This window comes from Nerophis lumbriciformis, linkage group LG06, assembly GCF_033978685.3.
Source record: "Nerophis lumbriciformis linkage group LG06, RoL_Nlum_v2.1, whole genome shotgun sequence".
NCBI classification, from domain to species: domain Eukaryota; kingdom Metazoa; phylum Chordata; class Actinopteri; order Syngnathiformes; family Syngnathidae; genus Nerophis; species Nerophis lumbriciformis.
The window spans coordinates 39167794-39193450 of record NC_084553.2 but is presented as its reverse complement, the minus strand read 5'-3'; the positions used below and the strand labels follow the sequence as shown (position 1 = coordinate 39193450).

Below are 25657 nucleotides of genomic sequence, written 5' to 3'. Positions count from 1 at the left end.
TGAGAAAATATTCAGCTATTTGGATGTACCCCAAAATGTTTTTTTTCTTGCCTCATGCCACAATTCTCTACAAAGTATGAGCCAAACCTGTTGTATTGAATATTATTTTTTAGCTTTGCACCAGGGAAAATACAAAACATAACTAATAGTAATCTGGACCTAAATCATGACACTACTTAAATAGTTCCATACTGACCCAAAAACAATGCCCGTTAAAACATATTTTGCTTTACTGATCGAAAACACATTGGAGCTTTGTCACACGGTCCAAGCAGGATATTGCAACACAATGGTGTACATGTGTGTGTGTGTGTGTGTGTGTGTGTGTGTGTGTGTGTGTGTGTGTGTGTGTGTGTGTGTGTGTGTGTCTGTCGCTTGGCTGCGGAATCACTCCAAATGGCTGTCACATGCTCTTCTCGCACACCGTCAGTGAATGATTACAGATTAAAAACGCTTAAGTTTCTCTCTGCAAAGCATGCTGCTCCTTTCACAGCTGAGATTGTGCTTGGTACTTCGAGCACTTTCTGGTTTTGCACCTGACTGGAATTCTAAATGTTCACACCAAATTCTAGTACACCAAGATAGTGATTGTAGGTATGTTTTTGACCACAGGTGTCAAACATACGGGTCATACGTATCAGGCCCGCTAACAGGTTTAATCCGGCCTGCAAAATGAGTTTAATTAAAAAATTAGCTGCAATTTATTAATGAAATAAACTGCTGTTCTAAATGTGTCCACTGGATGTTGCAATAGCAATTCCAGTGTAACCCACATTACACTGTTAAAAGATGACGTGTCAGCTGACTTTAGGCGCCCTATGGATTGGCTGCCGCTACTCCAATCAGCACAGGTGCAAGTAATCAGATGCTCTTGTTGTGGTTGGTGGCAGACTAATGCTATAGCGACGCACAATTCCTTTTTTTTATTGTCGAATATCCACTCAACAGATAAAATAACGAAACATTAATATGCAAAGACTCAAGTCAACATGACTATCATCTGTGTACGGTAGTTAAAATTCCGTGCAGCACTCGCAATTTGTTGACGGCACGATGTGCACTCTAAGCTCCATTGTAAAAATGGTTTTCTACATTTATTGTTTGTTCTATTTTATATTATGCTTAAATCTACTATGTTCAGATTCGTTCAGTTTGTAGTTATGTTTTCTTTAATTTGGCTATTATGGTGTCATGTTCACAATTGTTCTGATTATATTATAATTGTAATATTAGAATGACAAATGAATGTGTTGTGGCAGTTGTGGATGTCAACAATGTGGCAATCTGGGGAAACACTCTGTTTCATTTCCAAACACATCTTTAATGGTGAACTGTCAACATGAGAATGTTAAATAGGAAGTGTTTTAAGTTTAATGGATTTGTAAATATCCATCCATCCATTTTCTACCGCTTATTCCCTTCAGGGTCGCGGGGGGGCACTGGAGCCCATCTCAGCTACAATCGGGCGGAAGGCAGGGTACACCCTAGACAAGTTGCCACCTCATCGCAGGATTTGTAAATATACTGAGACAAAGTCTAATTTCATTGTGTTTGGAAACTCCACAAATGTTTTTCCTCAGAATTTTCAACTAACTTAAAGTGTTTTACCAAGAGGATTATTTGTAATGTGTACATTTTCAGAATGTGCTTGTTCTATTTCTGGCCAAAGTAAGCCCCAATTTTTTTTTTAAAGTTGTCTGTATTTTTTCAATATTATGCCATTGTTTTACCATTCCGCCCCACGCGGGAATAGATTTTCCTCCATGCGGCCCCTGAGCTAAAATGAGTTTGACACCCCTGTTCTGGACTGAAACGGTATTGTGTGTGTGCATTTTACTCACCACAAGAGCGGACAAAATCTGTGGTGCGAAGAACCACAGAGCTTCAGAGCAATGTTGTGGTAACTTACAGCAGGACAGCAGCTTGACTATGGTGGCGGAAGCTAACACTCCCTGGAGACAAGATACAAAGAGGTGCCATTAGATGGTGTACACTTGCATGCCATAACATTAGGTGCATCTACACAACCTTGTCTAATAAAAGAACTGTATCAAAAAGTTTACTTTTAGTTTATAACAATTCTTTGTGCAATTTAATAATTGTTAACCCTTTTTACCAGTATGAGCACCACAGTAATAAACATAGTTAAATGAATACATTCCTAAACAGAGTATATATCAGTGTTTCCCATTTATTAATTTTCGCCACAAATACATTTGACACTCACCTTGCTCATAAACACCTTATAACAGCAAAGTCTGTACAGTAGATGACATTGTAACTCAGCTTTTTAACACACCTCATGCTAGGAGTGGGAAAAAATATTGCTATAGCAATGTATCACAATACTTTTTCTAATGATATAATCGCTTTTTTAATGAATAATAATATATATTCAAGTCCTGTTTTGGTGTAGGATGTAACTCCAAAACTATTTTCTGCACTTCCACTCCACAAAGTTTCTCTTTACACTGTAGAAAAAGTTTTTGTAGAACATGCTCACTATTAACCCTGTAGACTCTACAGGGTTAATAGTGAGCATGTCCTACAAAAAATCAACATTAAAAACCTTTTTTTTATATCTACGTGGCAAAAAACTTGATCCGCTTTCTGTACAATTGGAATACATGGAAATAGATAATTGGATTTACATTGTTTTTGGCTCAATTTGTCCAGTGAATTATTACTGCCATCTAGTGCAGGGTTCCTTAACCTTTTTGACCTTGTGGCCCAATTTTTCCACTAAAGAGGGGCCCGGCCGGGGCCCACTCAAATATCAACACTGATTTAGTCATCTTACTCTTAATTTTAAATCATATTCAATTATTATATCTAACCTACTTACAGTTTAACAGATTAACAACCTTGTTAAATGATACGAAATCATGTGTTAATCACAAAGATTATTATTTATTTAACACATACATCTTAGGCTTAGGTCAGGGTGATTAGAAAAATAAGCGCTAACCAAATATGTTGCATAAGTAGGGACTCGGAAATAACTGAGAAATATTACATCTGAGGACCACAGCTGAGAAAACAGATTTTTGGCAGCCCTCTAGGGGACGCTCACCGCCCAACAATGGCCCTATTGTTTAGAAACACTGATCTAGTGTACATGTATACAACTTGTATTTTAAGCTGCATGAACTATGTGGTATATCGTCATATCACAATATAATACAGTACAGTATTGTGACACGTACCGTATTTTAAAGGCCTTGCAAAAATCCCAGCCCTATTTCATACCAACCTGGGACCTCATGTATCAAGCTTGCGTCCGCACAAAATCATGCCATACACCCTTTTGCACGGCAAAAGTGAGATTTATCAAAACTGACGTAGAAGGTGGGAATGTGCGTTGCATCACGGAAACTTCATAACAGTCGTACACACATTTATACAGTCTCTGGATACTTTAGGTACGGTACACACAAATGATGCTGGGTCATAGTTCACATAAAAGAGTGCCAACTTTTACTCCTCAGACTGATTAATGTGGCCGTCGGAGATATATGAACAATTGAAGTTAACAATAAAAGTTTTACGTATTACTGTCGAAACTATATTTTCAAACGAGGTGCAGCACTAACTTCCCCCGAGTCAGTTTTGACCATGCACATCTATATTCTTCTTCACTTTCTTCCTGATCCACCATTTCTTTTTTTATTTCCACTTGTGTTAAATTTTCAGAGACAGAGCAATGCCAGGTTGACAACTGCTCTGTTTGCTTCAAGCACAAAAAAAAGCACCTGCTCCTGACTTGTGATTGGCGAGACCATGCGGAGCTCAAGCACATGGCTATTTTCAATATGATTTGTATATGCATAAGTGAGTGTGGTCTGGGTGTGCCAAGCCATGAACACTTCTGTGGAGGATTCGAAGGAGATTGCGATGTCACAAAGAAATGTGCTTGGATTTATGTGTGCAAACACTTTTATGCATCGGAATTTTTACTTGCAAACACCATTTTCTGGATTTATTCATACGTCTATATTTAGAAGGAAAGCCATGCAACTATCTGTACATGAGGCCCCTAGACTGCCAGAGAATAAAAAGACGTAGTAGGAGGGTTCATTGTTACCAATTTAGCTACAACTTTGTTGCTACATTTAGTAAGTATACAGTTCACTTTTGTTTTCCAAAAAGGTGACCAGTGACAAATCTAATTAGATTATATGGTCTTATTTGACACTTTTGGAGACTAATATGAAACATGCTTTTCTCAACAAGCAATCAGTGTAATCATCATCGCACTAAAAGGTGGCTCAGTCTGGCTGGTGAGTAAAAAAATACCCCAAAACAGCAACAGAAAAAAACGAATTGTTTTTTCTAAACTCATTTGTTTTGGTGTTCATGTTTTTGGCTCACTTTTTGTCACTCACAGCATCCATAAAAATTACATGGACATGCATCATGGCCGGTTATGCAAATAGGATGGTGATGTCATCTAGCCTAGATTGCAGTCCTGTAGGAAATACGGCAAAAACACATTTGAAAAGAACATCAAACCTTTTCATTTCCAGCCCACAGCTTGCAAGTGTCCAGCCCGTCTCTGATCATCAGCAGAAGCTGGTTGAACTGGCAGGAAGTGATGTTCTCCACCAGGTGATGTAGCAGCTTCTGTACAGCTGGCTCTAGTGCACTTGTGTCAGATGATGACAGCCAAGGAGCTTTAAATGAACACCACACAAATCATTTAAATTGCTGTAAATCAATCTTGGAAACAACAATAGGTTAGAACGAGTAAAGGATGTTACACATTGTCAAATTTATATAGCCACGTAAACGATAATGCAGAATTACCTTAGAGAAACATGAAATATAAACAGAAGTATTGAGAAACACAGTTTTAAGTGAATAAAGTTAGAATGAAAGTGGATTTACCTGACAAAAGTCTGTGTACATTGTGAAGGATCTGACTGAACAACACTGTCTCACTATTGTCTTCTTCTTCCTCCTCCTTTTTTCTTCCAGACTTTACCACGGTCTTACAAAACGTTGCCAGGAAATGAAAAGAGGAAACCAGGAAGTCAAGGGGTCTTGCTGCACAGCTCATCTCTTTAAGAACCTGCTGTGAAAAACTCTGATAGAACATCTTGTGTCTCAGGGTGGTCTGGTCGTTGGAGGACAGCTCACACCGCAGCATGGTGGTAACGTTGTCCACCACAAAGGCCGGATTAAGGTCGGTGACACTCTGGGTCTTTAGGACTGACTCCACAACAGGTTCCAGTGAGGATGTCGTCCTAGTGAGCACCTGGGTCAAAGTGGCATATGTTAGTTTACTTCTCCCCAGGCTAGAGGTTATCGCTTTAAAGAAGGAGGCCAACGATGCCAGCAGAAGCTGAATAGCCATGCTGGACACTCCGGTTTTTGCCACCTCTTCCTCACTGGCAAGAAAGGAGGCAAAGCTGTCCAGATTGAGGTGCATGGAGATGTTACAGACAATAATCAGCTGGACCATACACATGATGAACTCCTGCATGGCTGTAATCAAATCCAACCAGTCTGAGCTGCAGGTGGCGCTAAACTGTTCTTTCCTGCTGCGCCATAAGAGGGAGGACAATACAGCCTGCAGCAGAGTGCTTCCGTAAATTACCTTCAGAACACTTTTGAAATTTCTACCCTCTACTAAACAAGCAAGTGTCCTGAGCAGCTTCACCAACAATAGTGTGCAATCCCCTGAATCTGGAGCCTCAGAACGACAAGAGGCTGACGTGAGTATGAAAGTAAGGAGAAGAAAAAGGGACTGTAGATCCCTGGGGTTCAGTCCATCCGGGTTTAGGCTTGATACGATCTCCAGTAGGTCTGTGAGCTCTTTGATTTGGGCATCACTTAAAAGTACAATCATTTGCCCAGACTCAGAGGACACTTTTATATCCTCCACTAACAGTGGGGACCAAAGCTCAGCCATGATCATCTCCTCCTCTTGGATTTCCTGGTATTTCTTGAGTGTCGAACAAATTTTGGGGACATGTGCTGCTGATAGAACCCTCAAAATCCTTTGAGTCAGGGAGCCAACTGTAGCTGAAAACAGTGAAGGCGATTCGACAAAAACAGCGCTTTGGAGGAGCTCTGAAGATATGAGGGAGACAGTTAGTAGATCTTTTCCTCTAACGGACTGCTTCCTTAGCAGTGAACTAACCAGAACGTCCACAATACAGCTCACGTCTTCTTGACTCAAATGAGGGGTAAGCAAAGATAGGTTTGTTGTGACAACATACCAGTGTGCAACACGGCAGGAGCTGGAGTTCACAGTGTTCATCTGCCCATCCCACACACCATCTTCTTCAGAACACACTTGGAGCTCATCTGGAGCTATGATAAACCTAGCTGCACTGTTGAGGGACTCAGCAGTACTCGCTTCTGTGAATGAGGCTGAATCATACAACACTTTCTTTAAGTGTTGCAAAGTAAGAAGCTTGAGATGCACAAAGCTGACGGGGCTGCAGGATGGAGAAGCGGAAGAAGGATGGAGAAGATTCTCTATGTTGGTTAAGGCCGAAGCATCAGAGAGGACTTCACTTTTATCTAAAGATGTGTATTTGCTACAGTGGAGGTAAAAAAGTGTGTCTACTTCCCTCCAAGTGTATCTGAGCAGAAGAATCGCCTCTTGGGTCTTCAGCTCCCATAGCGGTACTGTTTCATATGCTTCCAGAGACTCTTGCTTTTTCTGAACTGAACTTGTTGCTGTTGACGTATTTTCTGCAGACAAAAGCTTCTGCAGGTTGTTAAGAATATTCCGCATCTCCTCCATCAGGCTTTGAGCTTGTCCGACTAAGGGGCGAGGGGAGGCATTGTCTATTGACTTCAGACTGAATAGAACAATGTGAAGGAGCTGGCTAAGTGAAAAAAGCATTACTGATGCATCTTCTTTCTCCTGATCCCTTTCTTTGTTGTTATCATCTCCATCCACCTTCATCATCTCTGCTTGGTTTTCCTTTGACAGGTTAGGTATAATACATGTTGTCATTGTTTCCAGCGCTGTGGAGCAGATCTCAAGGCTCTGGGAGGGAGGTGTGTCGAGAACACTGGCTCTGATTGAGGCGGATATTTTGTCACACAGCAAAGGAGGTCGGAGGTTATGCAGGGATGGCCGACAGATCACATACAGCAGCTCAGAGAAGAAGCGAGGCAACTGACGCAGCTTAGTGTAAGTCTGGAGAACACTACACAGCATCAGCTGTTGGGGAACAACAAAAAAAAGTGTTACTTTCCATAGGAAAACATTTAAACTGTGTATCATAACTTAGTTTGTTTCTACCAAGCAGCACAGTCTGGCACGATTTGATTTTCCATTAAAATTCCAGTAAAAGATCCTAAATATCCAAAGTGCCCTTTACTGGGGTGAAACAAGACACTAAAGCGTCAACGACAGATGGAAGCCACATTTCTTGTTAACATTCTTAAGTACTCACCTGTAATCATTGTGCCATATGACAACACAATGCATATCTACGGTACTAACAAAAACATGGCCTACAGAGTGGCGACTTTACTTTCATGTACTATTGGTTGCAGACAGGACGTCCTCGCTTTTTTTTGCATTTCAGAAAATGCGACTTTGCATATTAATTTATTTTCTCTTCCTTAAATGGTAAACTTTTTTTTTATTATTATGGTAGCTTGAATATAAAGTGGTTTGATGTAGGACTGGGCAATATGGCCTAAAAGCTATACCACAATATAGTGCAGCTTCCTGCGATAACGATATATATCACAATATATTAATTGGAATATATAAAATATAATAGAATCATTTAAAAGAGCTTAACATTACAAAGGCTCCTAATTTGGCTGTTGACTTATGCATGGTCTACACTTTTGTTAAAATATAATAAAACACGCATTCTTCTGCTTTTTGGATACTTTACATACGTTTTAGGAGATACAAATGTGGGTATATATCCAATACCAAGTAGTTACAGGGGCTGATTATACTAATGCTGATACATCAAATTTTCAAGATCATTGAATGATTACACTGCGATGAGGTGGCGACTTGTCCAGGGTGTACCCCGCCTTCCGCCTGAATGCAGCTGAGATAGGCTCCAGCGACCCCCCAAACCCCAAAAGGGACAAGCGGTAGTAAATGGATGGATGGATGGATGAATGATTAAATTTTTGAACACAATTAAACCCAGACAAAAACAAAGGATGGGGGTGTACGATATCCATTACATTTTTTAATTCTGAACGACTATTGGCTTTGTTTTAAATTTGTTGGATTTTGCCCTTAAAGCCCTCCTGTACACAGGAACTTATTTCCTGAGTTTGTAAACAATACCAAGAACAAAAAATATTTGATAGTAAAAAAAAATAAAAAATATCGATTTAGCAACTGTGGTATCGACTTGATAATATACTACTTGGTATCGTAACTGTCGATATTTGTATCAATTTGCCCACCTTGTTACGACATTCAAGAGCTCTAACTTGCGGTTAGCATATCCTCCTACAGTGTGTAGTATTGCATTTTTAGCGATTCCTCGTCCTCCTGGAATGATATTTGTAAGAAAAGTAATATATTTGCCACCATGGTGGCGAGGATTACTGACTTAAAAGTGGCTTTGCACTGTGGAGGGACATTAGCCGCCAGTGAGGACACGACATTGTGTTGAGGATGCAGCCGTTCGCTTGTCACTGTCAAATCTACAGACATGGCTTGAATGTGTCATCAACATGCGTTATGACAATATAATTATAGTATTAAAAGCTCTATCGTCGTTCAAATGTATTAAATTTATATCCTATATTGTTTGTCACGCAACTCCAGTTGGATGGCGCTATCCACAGGGTATAAAAATGAGAAGAAAAAAAAAGAAAAAAAAAAAAGAGTGCTGCAACAATGAATCCAGCAGGAGGTGCCTTCTCAAAAGTAATTTTACTCAACATTTCTCAGCATGAAAATGCTTTGACAAGATGTGATGTTGTGTAACTGCATGTATTGCAAGTACATACTGCATACTATATGACTAACTGTTTTCTTAATATGTAAAACCAATTTTAAGATGTGCTTGATAAATATGGCAGTCCTATGATAAGGTTTACAGTAGGGGTGCCCAAACGTTTTCCTCCCAGGGTCAAAGTGAAAATATGCCAATGGGCCACGGGCCAAACACAGTCAGGTGATTTTTAGCATACCGTGAGTAAAGAATTTAGCCCCATACTGTCAACATCCCAATCGTTGCTGTTGTGTCCTTGGGCAGGATACTATGTCTACGTCATCGAACTGGCACCCACTATTATTTAAAAAGTATTGGTTTTTAATTGAGAATCATTTTGAATCGAGAATCTATTCTGAATCGAATAGTTACCCTCAAGAATCGAATTAAGTCGAATCGTGTGGTGCCCAAAGACTCACAACCTTAGAAAACAGAGATGAGCGGATCATTACAAATAACTAGTAACTATACCAAGTAAAGTGTGCAGGGCAGCACCTGAGTAAACCGAGCAGAAAATAATACAACAGGAAATGACGCAATATGTTACCGCATACTGTACATCACAAGCCATATTAGAAGTCTTTGTAACCCAGTTTTAAATGGTTCTATTGTAATTTATATGCCTAATACAAAAAACAAAACCAGTGAATGGCACGTTGTGTAATTCATGAATAAAAACAGAATACAATCATTAGCAAATCCTTTTCAACTTATATTCAATTGAATAAACTGCAAAGACAAGATATTCAATGTTCGAAATGAGAATTTTTTTTTTTTTGCAAATAATCATTAACTTAGAATTTAATGGCAGAGACACATAGCAAAAAAGTTGGCACAGGGGCATTTTTACCCCTGTGTTACATGGCCTTTCCTTTTAACAACACTCAGTAAACGTTTGGGAACAAAGGAGACCAATTTTTGAAGCTTTTCACATGGAATTATTTCCCATTCTTGCTTGATATACAGCTTAAGTTGTTGAACAGTCCGGGGTCTCCGTTGTCGTATTTTACGCTTAATAATGTGCCACACATTTTCAATGGGAGACAGGTCTGGACTACAGGCAGGCCAGTCTAGTACCCGCACTATATTACTACGAAGCCACGCTGTTGTAACACGAGCAGAATGTGGCTTGGCATTGTCTTGCTAAATAAAATAAGCAGGGGCGTCCATGAAAAAGACGTGGCTTGGATGGCAACATATGTTGCTCCAAAACCTGTATGTACCTTTCAGCATTAATGGTGCCTTCACAGATGTGTAAGTTACCTTGGGCACTAATACACCCCCATACCATCACAGATGCTGGCTTTTGAACTTTGCGCCTAAAAAAATCAGAATGGTTCTTTTCCTCTTTAGTCCGGAAGACACGACGTCCACAGTTTCCAAAAACAATTTGAAATGTGGACTCATCAGACCACAGAACACTTTTCCACTTTGCATCAGTCCATCTTAGATGAGCGCGAGCCCAGCGAAGCCGGCAGCGTTTCTGGGTGTTGTTGATAAATGGCTTTCATAGTGCAGTTATAACTTGCACTTACAGATGTACAGATGCATTCCTCAACTTTCGCAGTTTTTTTGCCACTTGTGCCAGCTTTTGTGAAACATGTTGCAGGCATCAAATTCGACAAACTGTAGTCACTGACAGTGGTTTTCTGAAGTGTTCCTGAGCTCATGTGGTGATATCCTTTACACACTGATGTCGCTTTTTGATGCAGTACAGCCTAAGGGATCGAAGGTCATGGGCCTTCAATGTTGGTTTTCGGTCTTGCCGCTTACGTGCAGTGATTTCTCCAAATATTGAGACTGAACCTTTTGATGATTTGATGAACAATTAGCCTGTTCACCTGTGGGATGTTCCAAATAAGTGTTTGATGAGTAGGGTTGGGTATCGAGTATCGATTGGAACCGGGACTAACTTTCCGATTCTCCCGGAATCGTTCAAAAGTTTAAATTTCGATTCCTAGTTTCGATACCCAGTCCGCCGACCGGAAAAAAAGAATAAGTCTGCCAACCGGAAGAAGAAGCCGCTGAACACCAACGAAGAAGCGCCCACCGCCGGAAGTGTTAGCATAGCCGAGCCTATGTAGCCGAGCGAGTCAGTCAAGCATGGATAACGGGCGTCGGCGGTCGAAAGTGTGGCTTTATTTTACTAAAAAAATGAAATATCGGCGAAATGTAACACGTGCGACAGGACTGTTTAGTGCTTAGGAGGGTGCACGTCGAACATGATGAAACACCTCCGAGTTCATGGAGTACAAATAAATGCGTGTCCCGTCTTCGATGCGCTGCGCCGACCGTCCTCCTCTGCCTCTTCCTCCGATGTCCAGCCTGGCACCTCGGTGACTGCATTGCAGTCCGAATCCGGTAAGTAAAACAATATATATGCAATAAATAATGTGTTTTGCGCCAACTTTGAGGCAGCTAACAAATTAGCCCGCGTATTTTTTCATAGACAATTTACAACCTGCTAGCCAGGCTCCGCGATGTGCTCAGCGTACTCCGTTCACCGTAGCGGCAATGGGGAAGATGTCGTGCCACAGACGGAAGAGTGCCACAGAAAGGTCACTGCACACATAGTCAAAAGACTGCATACCTTTTCAGAGGTGGAATCTCCAACATTTAGGTTAGTTAAGCAATAACATTAGAGCTAAGCTAATTGATACTGGGCTAAACAGTAACAGCAACATTACATGTTTGTTTATGTTTGCAGGGATATGGTGAAAACTCTCAACCCAAAATACATACCACCTTCCAGGGACTACCTGTCAAACACATTGATCCCGGCATGGTACAAGAAGAATCGGAATCGAGAATCGTCAGGAATCGGAATCGAAACAAAGAATCGGAATCGGAATCGTTCGAATTCAAACGATACCCAACCCTATTGATGAGCATTCCTCAACTTTCGCAGTTTTTTTGCCACTTGTGCCAGCTTTTGTGAAACATGTTGCAGGCATCAAATTCCAAATGAGCTAATATTTGCAAAAAAATAACAAAGTTTACCAGTTCGAACGTTTAGTATCTTGTCTTTGCAATGATGAATATAGGTTGAAAATGATTTGCAAATAATTGTATTCTGTTTTTATTTACGATTTACACAACATGCCAACTTCATTGTTTTTGGTTTTTGTATATCGTGATATATATAGTTTTTACAAAAGGTTGCAATATACTGTATATGGCCATATCACCTATCTCTAATTTTGGTCAAATCTAACTGGTATGCTATGATATCACCCGATAGTTATCCTCCAACAAAAATGCAAGTCATATCAGACGTTATTTGCTGTAACAAATTGAACTAAACTGTACCGCTTGGTGGCTATATTCTACATTAACGTTGTTATAATAAAACAGAGGACACGATCAATACCTGTCTGGCCCGTTGGACTCGTGCTTCCATACATTCAGCAGCAACCCAGGCTGAGGATAACAACTTGTCCAGGTCTGGTTCAAGAATCAGGTGGTTGAGACCCAGTAGCACCTTCAAACAGCGGTACCACGCAGGTATGCTAAAAGATGTGTTAAATCACAATATTACCTGCTGAACAACAGATTTTAGTTCTAACATTAACTAGAAGTTAGAAAACTGCTATTTACCTTGGCTGGGCCTGATTGAAGAAGATTTGTACGAGGCTTCTGTAAAATTTAAGCTGGACCTCTCTATGTCTTATTTTGTCTGATGTCACGTTGTAAATATCCGCAGACAGCACCTGGTTGAGCAGTGATTCCGTAGCTAGCAGGGCCAGACTCCAGCTTTCTGGGAAACCGGACAAGCTGGAGGGGGACAGATCTAAAGCAGGAATCAATTGCGTGAGGAAACTAAAACACAGCATCCTCTGATCTTCCTCGTTTTCTCCTCGAGTTTTTCTGTAGCTTTCCAGAAAAAACTTGAACAGCAGCGGTATGGTGTTTGACATCACAGAATAAGGGAGCGGCGGATCACAGGAAACTAGTTTGCAAATTAAATCATTGGCAGGCCTTATGGGGCTTTTTGTCCAAGGGGTGCCACGTTTCTTGGAAACCTCCCTCGAAGGAAGCAAATCCTCCTTGTAGTATGCCAGGTGCTCAGCAGAGAAGAGAGAAAACTGAAGAATGGAGTCTATCTTAACACGCACATCTCTGCAGAGCTGCTGACTGACACACAGATTCGTGTGGGAAGGAACATAGTCAACAGATGTGAGCATGTGTCTGAGGAGCACTAACGGTTGGATCATCTGGCTGGTTACCAAAGTCCAGACCCTATTCGGATTGGCTTGTTGGCGCTGAACTGATAAATATGCCGTTAAAACCTGCAGCAACAACTCAAATAAATGAGCTGAGAGGTTATTTTCCTTTGGCTTGTCCTCCTCCAACTCTGGCTTAAGGGTGCCATCACCTTGAGGGTAAAAGTCACTCACAGTGTCTGTTGTGGATTCAGGCTGATGAGATCCTGCATGTGAAGCTTGCTGCAGTTGAAGGCATGCGAAGGAGCAAACCTTGACCGTGAGACTGACCATGAGTTCGTATTTGGTGGTGAAGATAGAGGAGACAACAGAAGATGAGAGGATACCCTGACATACACTCAGCAGGGTGGGAACACCAACTGACAGCGTGGTGGGGTCATAAGCACTCTCTTCAAGGAGGTCGAGGAGCAGCTGGAAGCAAAGAACAATGGGAAAAAAGATATGTTTTAACTCACAACCACTCGAGGCATATTAAATACCACAAAAAGGCAGGTACACATTCACATTTAAGCAGTAATTTATCTTCTCAAGGGACAAGATGACAGAAATTAAACTTGGATATATTTTAAGCGTAGTCAACACAGATGTCCCGATTGTGATCATCGGATATTATCCTTTTCAAACTGATCTTTACCACAGCTGGATAAAAATCATACTCGCATAAAAAAAGATTCCTTCAAAAAAGGATGCACGCTCAGAAAGACACATTTCCATTCCCATATTCCTTGTTACACATGCAGAAATTGCAATAACTTCAGGAGGGTGCATGTTTTGCCAGAATACCATCTCAAATTTGAGAGTAAGCTCTAATGAACGCGTCGTGTATCCACAATGGGGAGCCGCTTCTAAGATACTAATCCTCACTGCCATGGTGGAAAACAAACTAGGTTTCTTCCATGTAGCATTATCACTAGAGAACTCGAGGAAAAGGAATGGCTCAGCATGCTACACACACACACACAAGGAGCAGGACGAGACAAAAAACTAACCGCTAAAGCAGGGGTAGGGAACCTATGGCTCGCGAGCCAGATGTGGCTCTTTTGATGACTGCATCTGGCTCTCAGATCATTCTTAGCTGACATTGCTTGAAACAATAAGTATATAATAATTCCGCCGGAAATCACAGTGTTAAAAATAACGTTCAAAATATAAAACATTCTCATGCGTTTTAATACATCAATCTGTTTTCAACCGCAACTGTTCAAGGCTCAGCCAATCCTAGCTGTCCTTTGGGGTATAGGAGGGTCCTTTATTTTTATTGGATGATACGGTCACCCCACGGGTCATTGTGAGGTCAAGAAGTAAACTTCCCTACTTTTAGCTAGATAGCTAGTTCATGCAGCGCAAACCGCTTTGAAAAAGAAGTTGGCGAAAATAAAAAAAGATGAGGAGTCTCGTACACTTCAGGAGGAATGGACAGAGGAATTTGCCTTTGTGGAAAGAGCAGGTTCTGCGGTGTGTCTAATATGCAATGATAAAATGTAATCGATGAAACGGTCAAATATAAAGCGGCACTTCGACACACGCCATGCTACATTTGCATCAAAATATCCAGCGGGGGACAGCAGGAAGAAAAAATGTCAAGAGCTACAGTGCATAGTGCAAGCTAATCAGCGGCAACTCCATGTATGGACCCGTCAAGGTGACTTCAATTCGGCTAGCTTTGCTGGTTCTTTAGCAATAGTGAGGAACGGAAAGCCATTCACAGATGGCGACTATGCCAAAACATTCATGCTTCATGTGGCCAATTAACTTTTTAACAACTTTTCGGATAAAGACAAGATCATTAAACGAATAAAAGACATGCCTCTGTCAGCAAGAACTGTTCACGATCATACCATCATGATGGCAAATCAAGTGGAGGAAACACAAGTGAAGGACATAAATGCAGCGCCATTCTTTTCCCTCGCTTTGGATGAGTCAACAGACGTAAGCCATTTATCCCAGTTCAGCGTGATTGCACGGTCTGTTGCCGGTAACATTCTGCTTGAGGAAAGTCTTGCTGTTTTGCCAATGAATGGGACAACAAGAGGGGAGGATTTATTCAAGTCTTTCATTGAGTTCGCTAAAGAAAAACATCTACCGATGGATAAGCTTGTTTCGGTGTGTACGGATGGTGCTCCGTGCATGGTGGGGATAAACAAAGGATTTGTAGCGCTTTTTCGTGAACATGAAAATAGGCCGATCAAGTTTTCATTGCTTTCTACATCAGGAGGCGCTTTGTGCTCAAATGTGTGGCAAGCAGCTTGGTGAGGTGATGTTGCTGGTCATTCGAGTGGTCAACTTTATTGTTGCCCGAGCTTTAAATGATCGCCAATTTAAAACACTGCAGGATGAAGTTGGGAATAATTATCCTGGTCTGCTTTTGCACAGCAATGTGCGCTGGTTGTCAAGAGGGAAGGTGCTCAGCCGCTCTGCGGCATGCCTGAGCGAAATCCTGACTTTTCTTGAAATGAAAGGCGTCGGGCATCGTGAGCTAGCTAACACTGAGTGGCTCCTCAAGTTTTACTATCTCGTGGATATGACTGAACATCTGAACCAGCTCAATATGAAAATGCAAGGCATCGGAAATACAGCCTTATCCCTTCAGCAAGCAGTGTTTGCATTTGAAAACAAGCTGGAACTCTATATCGTGGATATTGAAACAGGTTGTTTACTACACTTTGAAAAACTGAGATAATTTAAGGATGCATGCACAGCAAGTGACCCAGCTCAACAATTTGATCTCCAGCAGCTAGCTGGCTTCACATCTGATCTCCTGCAGTCATTTAAAGCACTCTTTGGAGATTTTCGTGAGCACACTCGTCTTTTTAAGTTTATCCCCCATCCACACGAGTGTGCAGTGGACAAAGCCAACCTGAGTTGCATCCCTGGTGTCTCCACCAGAGATTTTGAGCTAGAATTTGCTGACCTGAAGGCCTCTAACATGTGGGTGAATAAGTTCAAATCACTGAATGAAGATTTGGAAAGACTTGCACGACAGAAAGCAGAGCTGGCCATCAAACACTGTTCACATACCACACACTGCAGCGTGTGAGTATTGCCGTATTGACCATGTTTGGCTCCACGTATGCATGTGAGCAGTCGTTCTCACATCTGAAAAACATCAAGACCAACCTCCGATCACGTTTTACGGATGGAAGCCTCGACGCCTGCATGAAGCTTAACCTCACCACGTATCAACCAGACTACAAAGCCATCAGCAAAACCATGCAGCAACAGAAGTCGGATTAATGGTAAGAAGTATTTGATTTATTATTAGTTAGCTTCATAATAACAATGTTATTAAAAAGAATAAAAGACTTATTATACTGTAAAAATGTTGGTCTTACTTAAAAATGCACGCATTTAGTTGTATTCAGTGCTAAAAAATATTATATGGCTCTCAAAGAAATACATTTTAAAATATTTGGCTTTCATGGCTCTCTGAGACAAAAAGGTTCTCGACCCCTGCGCTAAAGCTTCAATGTAAATTAGGGGTGATTAATTCAGATGTTGGTACAATTCATATCTAATATAGTATCAGTACAGTATATAAATGATTAAACTACGCGGCATGGCGTAGTGGGTAGAGCAACCGTTCCAGAAACCTGAGGGTTGCAGGTTCCCTCCCCGCCTCTTACCATCCACAAAATCGCTGCCGTTGTGTCCTTGGGCGGGACACTTCACCCTTTGCCCCCGGTGCCACTCACACCGGTGAATTGAATGATGAATGGTGGTGGTCAGAGGGGCCGTTGGCGCAAATTGCAGCCACGCTTCCGTCAGTCTACCCCAGGGCAGCTGTGGCTATGAAAGTAGCTTATCACCACCAGGTGCGAATGATTGATGGGTTCTACATGTAAAGCGACTTTGGGTACCGGTACTTAGAAAAGCGCTATATAAATCCCAGTTATTATTATTATTATTATTATTATTAAACTAAAGTGATTAGATCTAAATGTTTCTTTTTGTTTAGTATTGTTCTAAAATCATTTGGTTGGTTTTGTTATCGTTTACAAACTCAAGGAGTAAGTCTCTGGATACAGGAAGGCTTTGAGGGCAAAACACAAACCTAAGGAGGTAATTTGTGTCTTTATTTCGAAATATTTTTTGACACTGAATTTATGAAATTGAATTTTTTGCCTTTGTATTTTTTTTTTTACATCCCATTATGCTGACAATTTAATTGAAAAAAAAAATCTTAGCGAAATGCGTGTGTTTAAAAATTCTGTGTTTCAAAACTCAGTGCAGAACATTTGCTGCTTTAAAATTAAGTGAAGTATATTTATATAGGGCTTTTTTTTCTAGAGACTCAAAGCGCTTTACATTGTGAAACCATTTATCTACATCTTTAAGCTACATTTAAACCAGTGTGGGTGGCACTGGGAGCAGGTGGGCAAAATGTCTTGCTCATGGGCAAAACTGCAGTGACTGGCATGGCGGCTCTACCAACCGAGCCATACTTCCCCACTTCCAGTAAACTAGGACTGAAACAATTGATCCTGTTTCACAACCAGCCAATGAGGTGTCACGTTTGATGTCACGTGACACAGGTCTTACAAAGAGGCAGGTAATGCAGCACTATGTGTAATTTGCTGTATGTTCATCATTTTATGTAATAAACATTCAGTTTACATAATTCAAACTAAAAATTCCCTCAAAGTACATAAATTAAATATCAAAAAAGCAACAAGTTATACAGACACAAATTAACCTGCATACAAATAATTTAAACCGCAGCCAATAGTAGTTTTTGTTTCTTTTCAGCTATTGTGGCTACAAGCTACTTCATTTTGTCAAAAATAAAGGTCGCATTCAATACCACAAATGTAATACATCTGATTTGCAATAAATTCTAAATGTAATAGGATTATATATATAGTGATATTATTGTGTTTACTTTAGTTATTTGTTGTAAAAAAAAAATTCAGTTCTTTAATCTATTGTCAAAGTAATGGCTCGGAAATCAAAATCGGATCGAATCTGTGGCTGAAAAAAATCACAATGGAAACCAGAAGTATTGATCGGGACATCCGTGGTTATTGTGTTTGCTTAAAGAGGAACTGCACTTTTTTTGGAATGTTGCCTATCGTTCACAATCATTATGAAATTATGGATTTTTTTTAAATCAATTCTAAATATTAAACGTAAATAAAAGTCCGCTTAAAGCAGGGCCAATGGGATCTCCACTATTTTGCTAATAAAATCCAATAAATGACCATACAAAAAGCTCCAACATTACTCAATTTACATTTCGTGACTTGAATATTAACCAAGTATTAGTGATATTATTATTATTATTATTATTATAAGCGCTAACACAGACAAACTATTTACAGCAGCGCTGTGATCATTCCGTGTGTGAATCATCGAGTGGTCTACTGCTTTCTCGCTTCCCTGCTCCCTGTAAGTTTATTCTAGATCATAAATTATGCATTTTCATGTACAAGAGATGTTTGAGTAGGTAACCCGACAAGTGGGGACACTTTGACTGCCATTTAGGACCTGGAACTGGCGAGAAAGACACGAAAAGTGCTTGTTCACCCCCCCGCACCCTGTTTCTTCACGAGGATTATGAGACATTTTTCTTCCAAATGGGAATATATGAACATCCTCGCAGTCGCCATCCTAATGACATCAGACCTTGCATGGTTAGTGATGTTTTATTAGGTTTGTTGGCTCTCATAAAGTCTGCATTGAGCATAAATCAGTGATTAAAAAAAAAAAAAAAAAAAACGCGATGCGTTTTTGAAATAATGAGCCGGGTATGCTCAAATTTATCAAAATACGTAAATATTAAATGTTATTATAAATGTGCCTGTTACTACATTACATATATACTTACATCATGTATATAAAACCCTAATGGAGGTGTTTGGATGTATTTTAAGGGCTCTATAGGCAGAATTGAACAGCTACCATAGGCTCCATTGTAAGCGGACTTTTGATCACATTTATTTAATATTTAGAATGCAAAAAATATATATAAGTCATCGTCATGTCTTTCATAATGATTGTAAACGATAGGCAAAATTCCAGTTCCTCTTTTAGTTAAGTAACTTGCTAGAAAACATTTTAACATCTATAATACATTGTCAAAGTATCAGAATCGGATTAAAGGCCTCATATCATCACCCAACCATAAGACAGAATAGAGGAGGAACGGAACATTACGAAAGCACTGAGAACTTGCAACTACCCAAAGTGGGCCATAGATACAGGGCGGCAACAATATAAACAAAACATCCTCAAGAGGAAACAAAAAACAAACAAAAGTAATGAGAAACAAAACAGGGCCATTGTCATACTTCCATTTATTGGGGGGGTCACAAGAGAGGGTGCAGCGAGCCATGAACAATCACAACATCAATACTTCGGTCAAACCTCACACTAAACTACAACAGTTAGTTCACCCCAAGGACAAAATTGGACCAACAACACAAATGCAACGTAATATTTGAGATACCTTGTTTGTCATGATACAAATCATATGTGCGAGAACCTGGCAGGGCATTTAACATCACCAAAAAAAAAAGAGCATAGATAAGAATGTGAAAAGGAAACATCAAAAACGTGCACACGAGCCACCAGACAACAAGCAGAACAAGAACAGCTGAAGTCTGCCATATCAGATCACTGCAAGAGGGATAACCACCACATGGATCGGGACAATGCCCATGTCATCGGCAGTGAGAGCAACCAATACCACTGTTGGTTCAGAGAAGCCATCGAGATCCGGAAGCGCGTCAACCAGACGGAACTGGGACAACGGGGCGTACCAACTTTTCTACACCTGAGACACAGTTCTGATAAAGTCAGCCTGCTACTACAAGCAGGAAGACAGCGCCAAAAACTGTTTAAATCAGCCTACCAGACACAGCACATCAACGTCACGTGACAACCTCTGAGGCAGGACCATATTTGCCAACCCTCCCGATTTTTCCGGGAGACTCCCGAATTTCAGTGCCCCTCCCGAAAATCTCCCGGGGCAACCATTCTCCCGAATGTCTCCCGATTTCCACCCGGACAATAATATTAGGGGCATGCCTTAAAGGCACTGCCTTTAGCGTCCTCTCTCACCTGAAACCTTCACCCCTTAACAGCCGCATGCTGTCCAGGCGTCTGCTTTTCCTCCATATAAACAGCGTGCTGGCCCAGTCACATACTAATGTAGCGTTGGACGGGTTTAACAATGGTCTTTACTCGAAGATGTCAAGAAATGCTGACACGTTGTATGATCTTTTAACTGGTTTAATGATAACGTTAATTTCAAGCACACACACTCACACACACAAGGGAATGCATGCATACTTGGTCAACAGCCATACATGTCACACTGACCGTGACCGTATAAACAACTTTAACACTGTTACTAATATGCGCCACACTGTCAACCCACACCAAACAAGAATGACAAACACATTTCGGGAGAACATCCGCACCGTAACACGACATAAACACAACAGAACAAATACCCAAAACCCCTTGCAGCACTAACTCTTCTGGGACGCTACAATAACATCTACGGCTTTTGGAGCTCAGTGCACAACTGCACACACAACAAGGAGACCAAGCAGAAGAACAAAGAAGAGACATGGCGACGACGAGTTAGAAGAAGAAATATGCTTGCAAGTTCCAAAATGATTGGAAAAAATAATTTAATTTCATCCAGGATAGCTCGAAGGGGAAGGGGTATGCTGCCTGCACCTCAACCCCGCCCCCGCAACCATCCATAAGAATGAAAAAATACATAATTCTTAAAAGACCTAATGAACCGAATTGGACTGGTCAAAAAAGTTGATCGGGACATCCCTATACAGAACTATTGAATTAATCACCAACCTGTGCCATGTTAAGCCTCACACTGACGGTCTTTCCCTGCTTGAGAGTGGTGTGGAGCTTACGGCTATGAAGGAAGTCATTAAGGTAATGCCACAAGCCCTCCACAACATCTTGTGAGAACTGGTGTTTCTTACTGTACCAGCCGCTCAAAGCATTTGTGCACCAATCCAGCAAAACCTAAGATGACACAAAATCAAGATCATTGGGTACAAATATGTAACGTATATGTACATTTCACTTCATAATGATGTTTACCTGTTCTTTGTTGGGCAGCAAGCACTGACTGGAGATCCAGGCAAACCGTGCTAGCTTTAACTTGTCCTCCCATGGTGTCTGGGTGCTCTTTAGCTTCAGATGGATGCCAGAATATATGGCAGCCATCCTTGCAGGAAACAGAGCTGCTTCTCACACCTAACGTGGCCTTCAGACAGTGAAATTACAATTACATACAGATCAAATATTACTGCTGCCAGGACAAACTAATAACAATGAATAAAGATACGTGTCTGCATAAACTAGTTCAAATCGTTGGCTTAAACAATAATGATGTATTCTCAACATGTTTGAAGTCTCTTGTAATACTATCTGATCGATTATTCTTGAATTAGCGGGACCTAAACTTACTATGCGTTCGTGCTATTGCGGCTAACCAGACAACACAATTAGCAAACACGCTGCTCGGCTAACCTTACGATTCACTTCTCGTCATGTAAGCCATTACTGTCCTAAAATATCCATGTTTGTCCATATTTAAACATGTTCAAACTATAGTAGCTCATCAAACTTACAAATTCTCAGTTTGCACGTGTCTCCTTCCTTCTCAGTCGCATGCCCTTTCAACTTTCCGCCTCTCCACCAAGCAAAAGCAATCGAGAGTCGATTAAAACGCCAGACAATTTCTTGGCGGTAGCTGCAGCTCCGCATCATAAGTCAAGAAACTTGGGTAACATTATTTAAATATTTTTTCCGCTTTGTGTGTTGTTTAACTGCTTTTGTTAAATCACGTGTTTCAAACTCCTTTTCATTGAGGGCCACATTGCAGTTATGGTTGCCCACAGAGGGCCGCTTGAAACAGGGAACAATATATGAATTTGACGAGTATATATATATATATATATATATATATATATATACCGGTATATATATATATATATATATATATATATATATATATATATATATGTATATGTATATGTATATCTTTACGTACTGTACACTATATAAATAAACCGATGTAGATTTGACAGAAAAAAATTGCCACTCAGTCACCAGAATGTTTTATTAATTTTATTTTATTTTTTTGAATTTTATAAACCTTTATTTATAAATTGCAACATTTACAAACAATTGAGAAATAATAAATAATCAAAATAAGTACAAACACAGTACAAAAACAGCGCCAGGGGGTTGTAAACAAAGTAACTAAAATAGAATGCAATATATATATATATATATATATATATATATATATATATATATATATATATATATATATATATATATATATATATATATATATATATATATATATATAACGTAGAGTTCTAATTATTTTTTTATAAGCACAAAAAACAGGTCGGGTATTGAGAAACTTACATTTATGAATATAAAACTTAGCCAATAGCAGTTATCAGAATATCACTGTAAGTGTTGTAGTGGCTGGCTGCAGGGTGTTAGCCATAGATAGACATCTATGTGTGAGCCAATGACTTTGGCTGGGGGGCGGGACTTCCGGGGAGCGATAGGGAAGTGACGTTGTTGATAAAACGTAAGGCGTTCGAGTTTTGCCGGGAAAAGTGGGAGACACATTGGAGTTGTTGTGTGGTTGAATTGCATCTTGTACAATAAAGACAAGACAAACAAATAAATCATACGAGCCTACATTCCTGGATTATTACAATACAGTGTTTTTACAGCATATTACGATTAATGAAAAAACAGTACAGTTTTTTTTTAAATAAAATGAACTAGCAGCTGAGTCGCCAGCATTTACTGTAAAATGTACAGTGGTTTTTACAACATATTACTGTAAACAAAAAAAACTACCACTGTTTTTGTTTGACCGGTTTTTTTTTTACCGTAGAAAATGTGGTACAGTTTTCCCATTTATAGTAAAAAAATAAAAATAAAATAAACAACCGTAGATGTTACGGTACAATTTGGCAGCTCAGCCGTCAGAATTTCACCGTAAAAAAGAGTGGTCACCAGATGACCAATCTAAGTCTATGAGCACGAACTAGTGATGGGTCCGGCAACACCGATGCATCGGCGCATGCGTCGAGCTCATAGAGCGAAACCCTGTGTCGGTGCGCGTACCGGATTTGGAAAGTCACGTGACCGATACGCGAACTGTGTCGCACTGACGCCTCCTCTGTGTCCTGTGAGCGGGTCTTTTCTACAGCCGGAGAAATAATAACTAAGAAGAGAAAGCGTCTAAAATTGAATACGTTGGAAAAACTGTTTTTTTTTTAAAATAAAAATGTGTAAAAATAAATAAATAATAATTTCCAGGTCCACAAGCATCCTCATTCACAACACGTTCTCTTAGATTTCCATGTTATGATACATGTTCACATTATTTATTGACTGTATCTAAAAAAGACAAAAAATATATTTTTATTTAAATGAAGTTATGAAATAATCCTAAATGAAATACAATGACTTGGTTTATATTATTGTATATACTAGGTCAGTGGTTCTCAACCTTTTTTCAGCAATGTACCCCCTGTGATTTTTGTTTTAATTCAAGTACCCCCTAATCAGAGCAAAGCATTTTTGGTTGAAAAAAAAAGACAAAGAAGTAAAATACAGCACTATGTCATCAGTTTCTGATTTATTAAATTGTATAACAGTGCAAAATATTGCTCATTTGTAGTGGTCTTTCTTGAACTATTTGGAAAAAAATATATACAAATAACTAAAAACTTGTTGAAAAATAAACAAGTGATTCAATTATAAATAAAGATTTATACACATAGAAGTAATCATCAACTTAAAGTGCCCTCTTTGGGGATTGTATTAGAGATCCATCTGGATTCATGAACTTAATTCTAAACATTTCTTCACACAAAAAAAAATCTTTAACATCAATATTTATGGAACATGTCCACAAAAAATCTAGCTGTCAACACTGAATATTGCATTGTTGCATTTCTTTTCACAGTTCTTTTTGACAGAAATTTTAGTGACAAACCTGAGCTTGTGCTACACTGAGTTTATGAACTTACATTCATATTTTGTTGAAGTATTATTCAATAAATATATTTATAAAGGATTTTTGAATTTTGGCTATTTTTAGAATATTTAAAAAAAATCTCACGTACCCCTTGGCATACCTTCAAGTACCCCCAGGGGTACGCGTACCCCCATTTGAGAACCACTGTACTAGGTCATAAAATCAGTGTCAGTTGAGTCGGTCCATAGGTTGCCTGTAGGGATTTTTAATGTCCAGCAGATGTCAGTATTTAGTGACACAGTATCAACACAGTATCAATACAGTTTTGCAATGTGTCGAAACGCTTCATGACGCCTCATGAACCCATCACTAGCACGAACTGATGACGCCTACTCGGATGAGCGGCGAAACGTATTCTAAGACAAACCAAACAGTCCACTGAGATAACAGTGGTAAGTTTTTTTTAAATTTACAATAATGCGCTTGTTATATCTCCAAAATGCACTAATTGTTCTTATTTGTTGTTTACTCAACGTCTTGTAGCACACACTAATATAAACTTGGTACACTCTTCTTCTAATGCCAAGTGACGTAGACAGCCTCACAATGAGTGCGCCCTCTATTGGCCTATCTAATCTAAGTGTAATTATCTCTCAAGGGAGCTGTCACGCCAAATTTGGTGGATAACATGCATTGGAATCATAAGTCAGGCAGATATTTAAAAATGTATTTTGAATTTCACATATATATGTAATTTAACACAGTACAATTGTTTCTGTCAAAATGGAAAGAACCAATTTTACGTGTAGCGCACCCAGATGTAAAACATCTTTTGCACAATCAGCCTTTTCATATAAAGCGATAAAGGAATGGAACGACCTCACAACAAACTTGAAAAGTCTAACAGATCACTCTTCATTCACAATTGAAGTTAAAAAGTGGCTTTGGAGCAATCAAAGCTGCTCACACGGTCACTAAGGTGGGCACTATGATTGACACAGGTGACAACAGGTGTAAAAGAAAGGGCATCTCTATCCTCCTTCAAAACCGCACTAAAAGAACACCTGCAGGCAATTTCAACCCTAAACTAACACTCTCCCTTCCTCATCCTACCTCCCCTGATTTTAAATAATCAAATGTAAATAATCAAATGTAGATACTTATTATTTTATTATTATTATGCTTTTTGATCTCTCTCTCTGTGTCCACTACTTGCTGTACATATCCCACCAAGTCAGTCCTACACTGTTTCTCTGATGATGCAATTGTTGATGACTGAAGTGTTGATATCAACTAAACCTAACACCCCCCCCCCCCCCCCCCCCAATCCCGGATTGTAAATAATGTAAATAATTCAATGCATATACACTGATGATTATCTTGTGTGATGACTGTATTATGATGATAGTATATATCTGTATCATGAATCAATTTAAGTGGACCCCGACTTAAACAAGTTGAAAAACTTATTCGGGTGTTGCCATTTAGTGGTC

General features: G+C 39.7%; 1 protein-coding gene across 2 annotated transcripts in view; it reads right to left on the bottom strand.

The window, feature by feature from the left end:
• Positions 1-21922, bottom strand: part of urb2 (URB2 ribosome biogenesis homolog) — a 39261-nt gene extending 17339 nt beyond the window's left edge. Inside the window, exons 1-8 of one of the 2 annotated variants that reach the window (XM_061964288.1) lie at positions 21778-21922; positions 21245-21410; positions 20990-21166; positions 12543-13579; positions 12316-12454; positions 4888-7183; positions 4513-4673; positions 1842-1952 (exon numbers count right to left, since the gene is read on the bottom strand). In XM_061964288.1, coding sequence (XP_061820272.1) covers positions 1842-1952; positions 4513-4673; positions 4888-7183; positions 12316-12454; positions 12543-13579; positions 20990-21166; positions 21245-21370 — 4047 coding nt within the window. In that variant the 5' untranslated portion in view covers positions 21371-21410; positions 21778-21922. Of the gene's footprint in view, positions 1-1841; positions 1953-4512; positions 4674-4887; positions 7184-12315; positions 12455-12542; positions 13580-20989; positions 21167-21244; positions 21411-21777 lie in introns of those variants that run through there. The other variant, XM_061964287.1, reaches the window with a different exon arrangement.
• Between the last annotated feature and the right edge of the window lie 3735 nt (positions 21923-25657).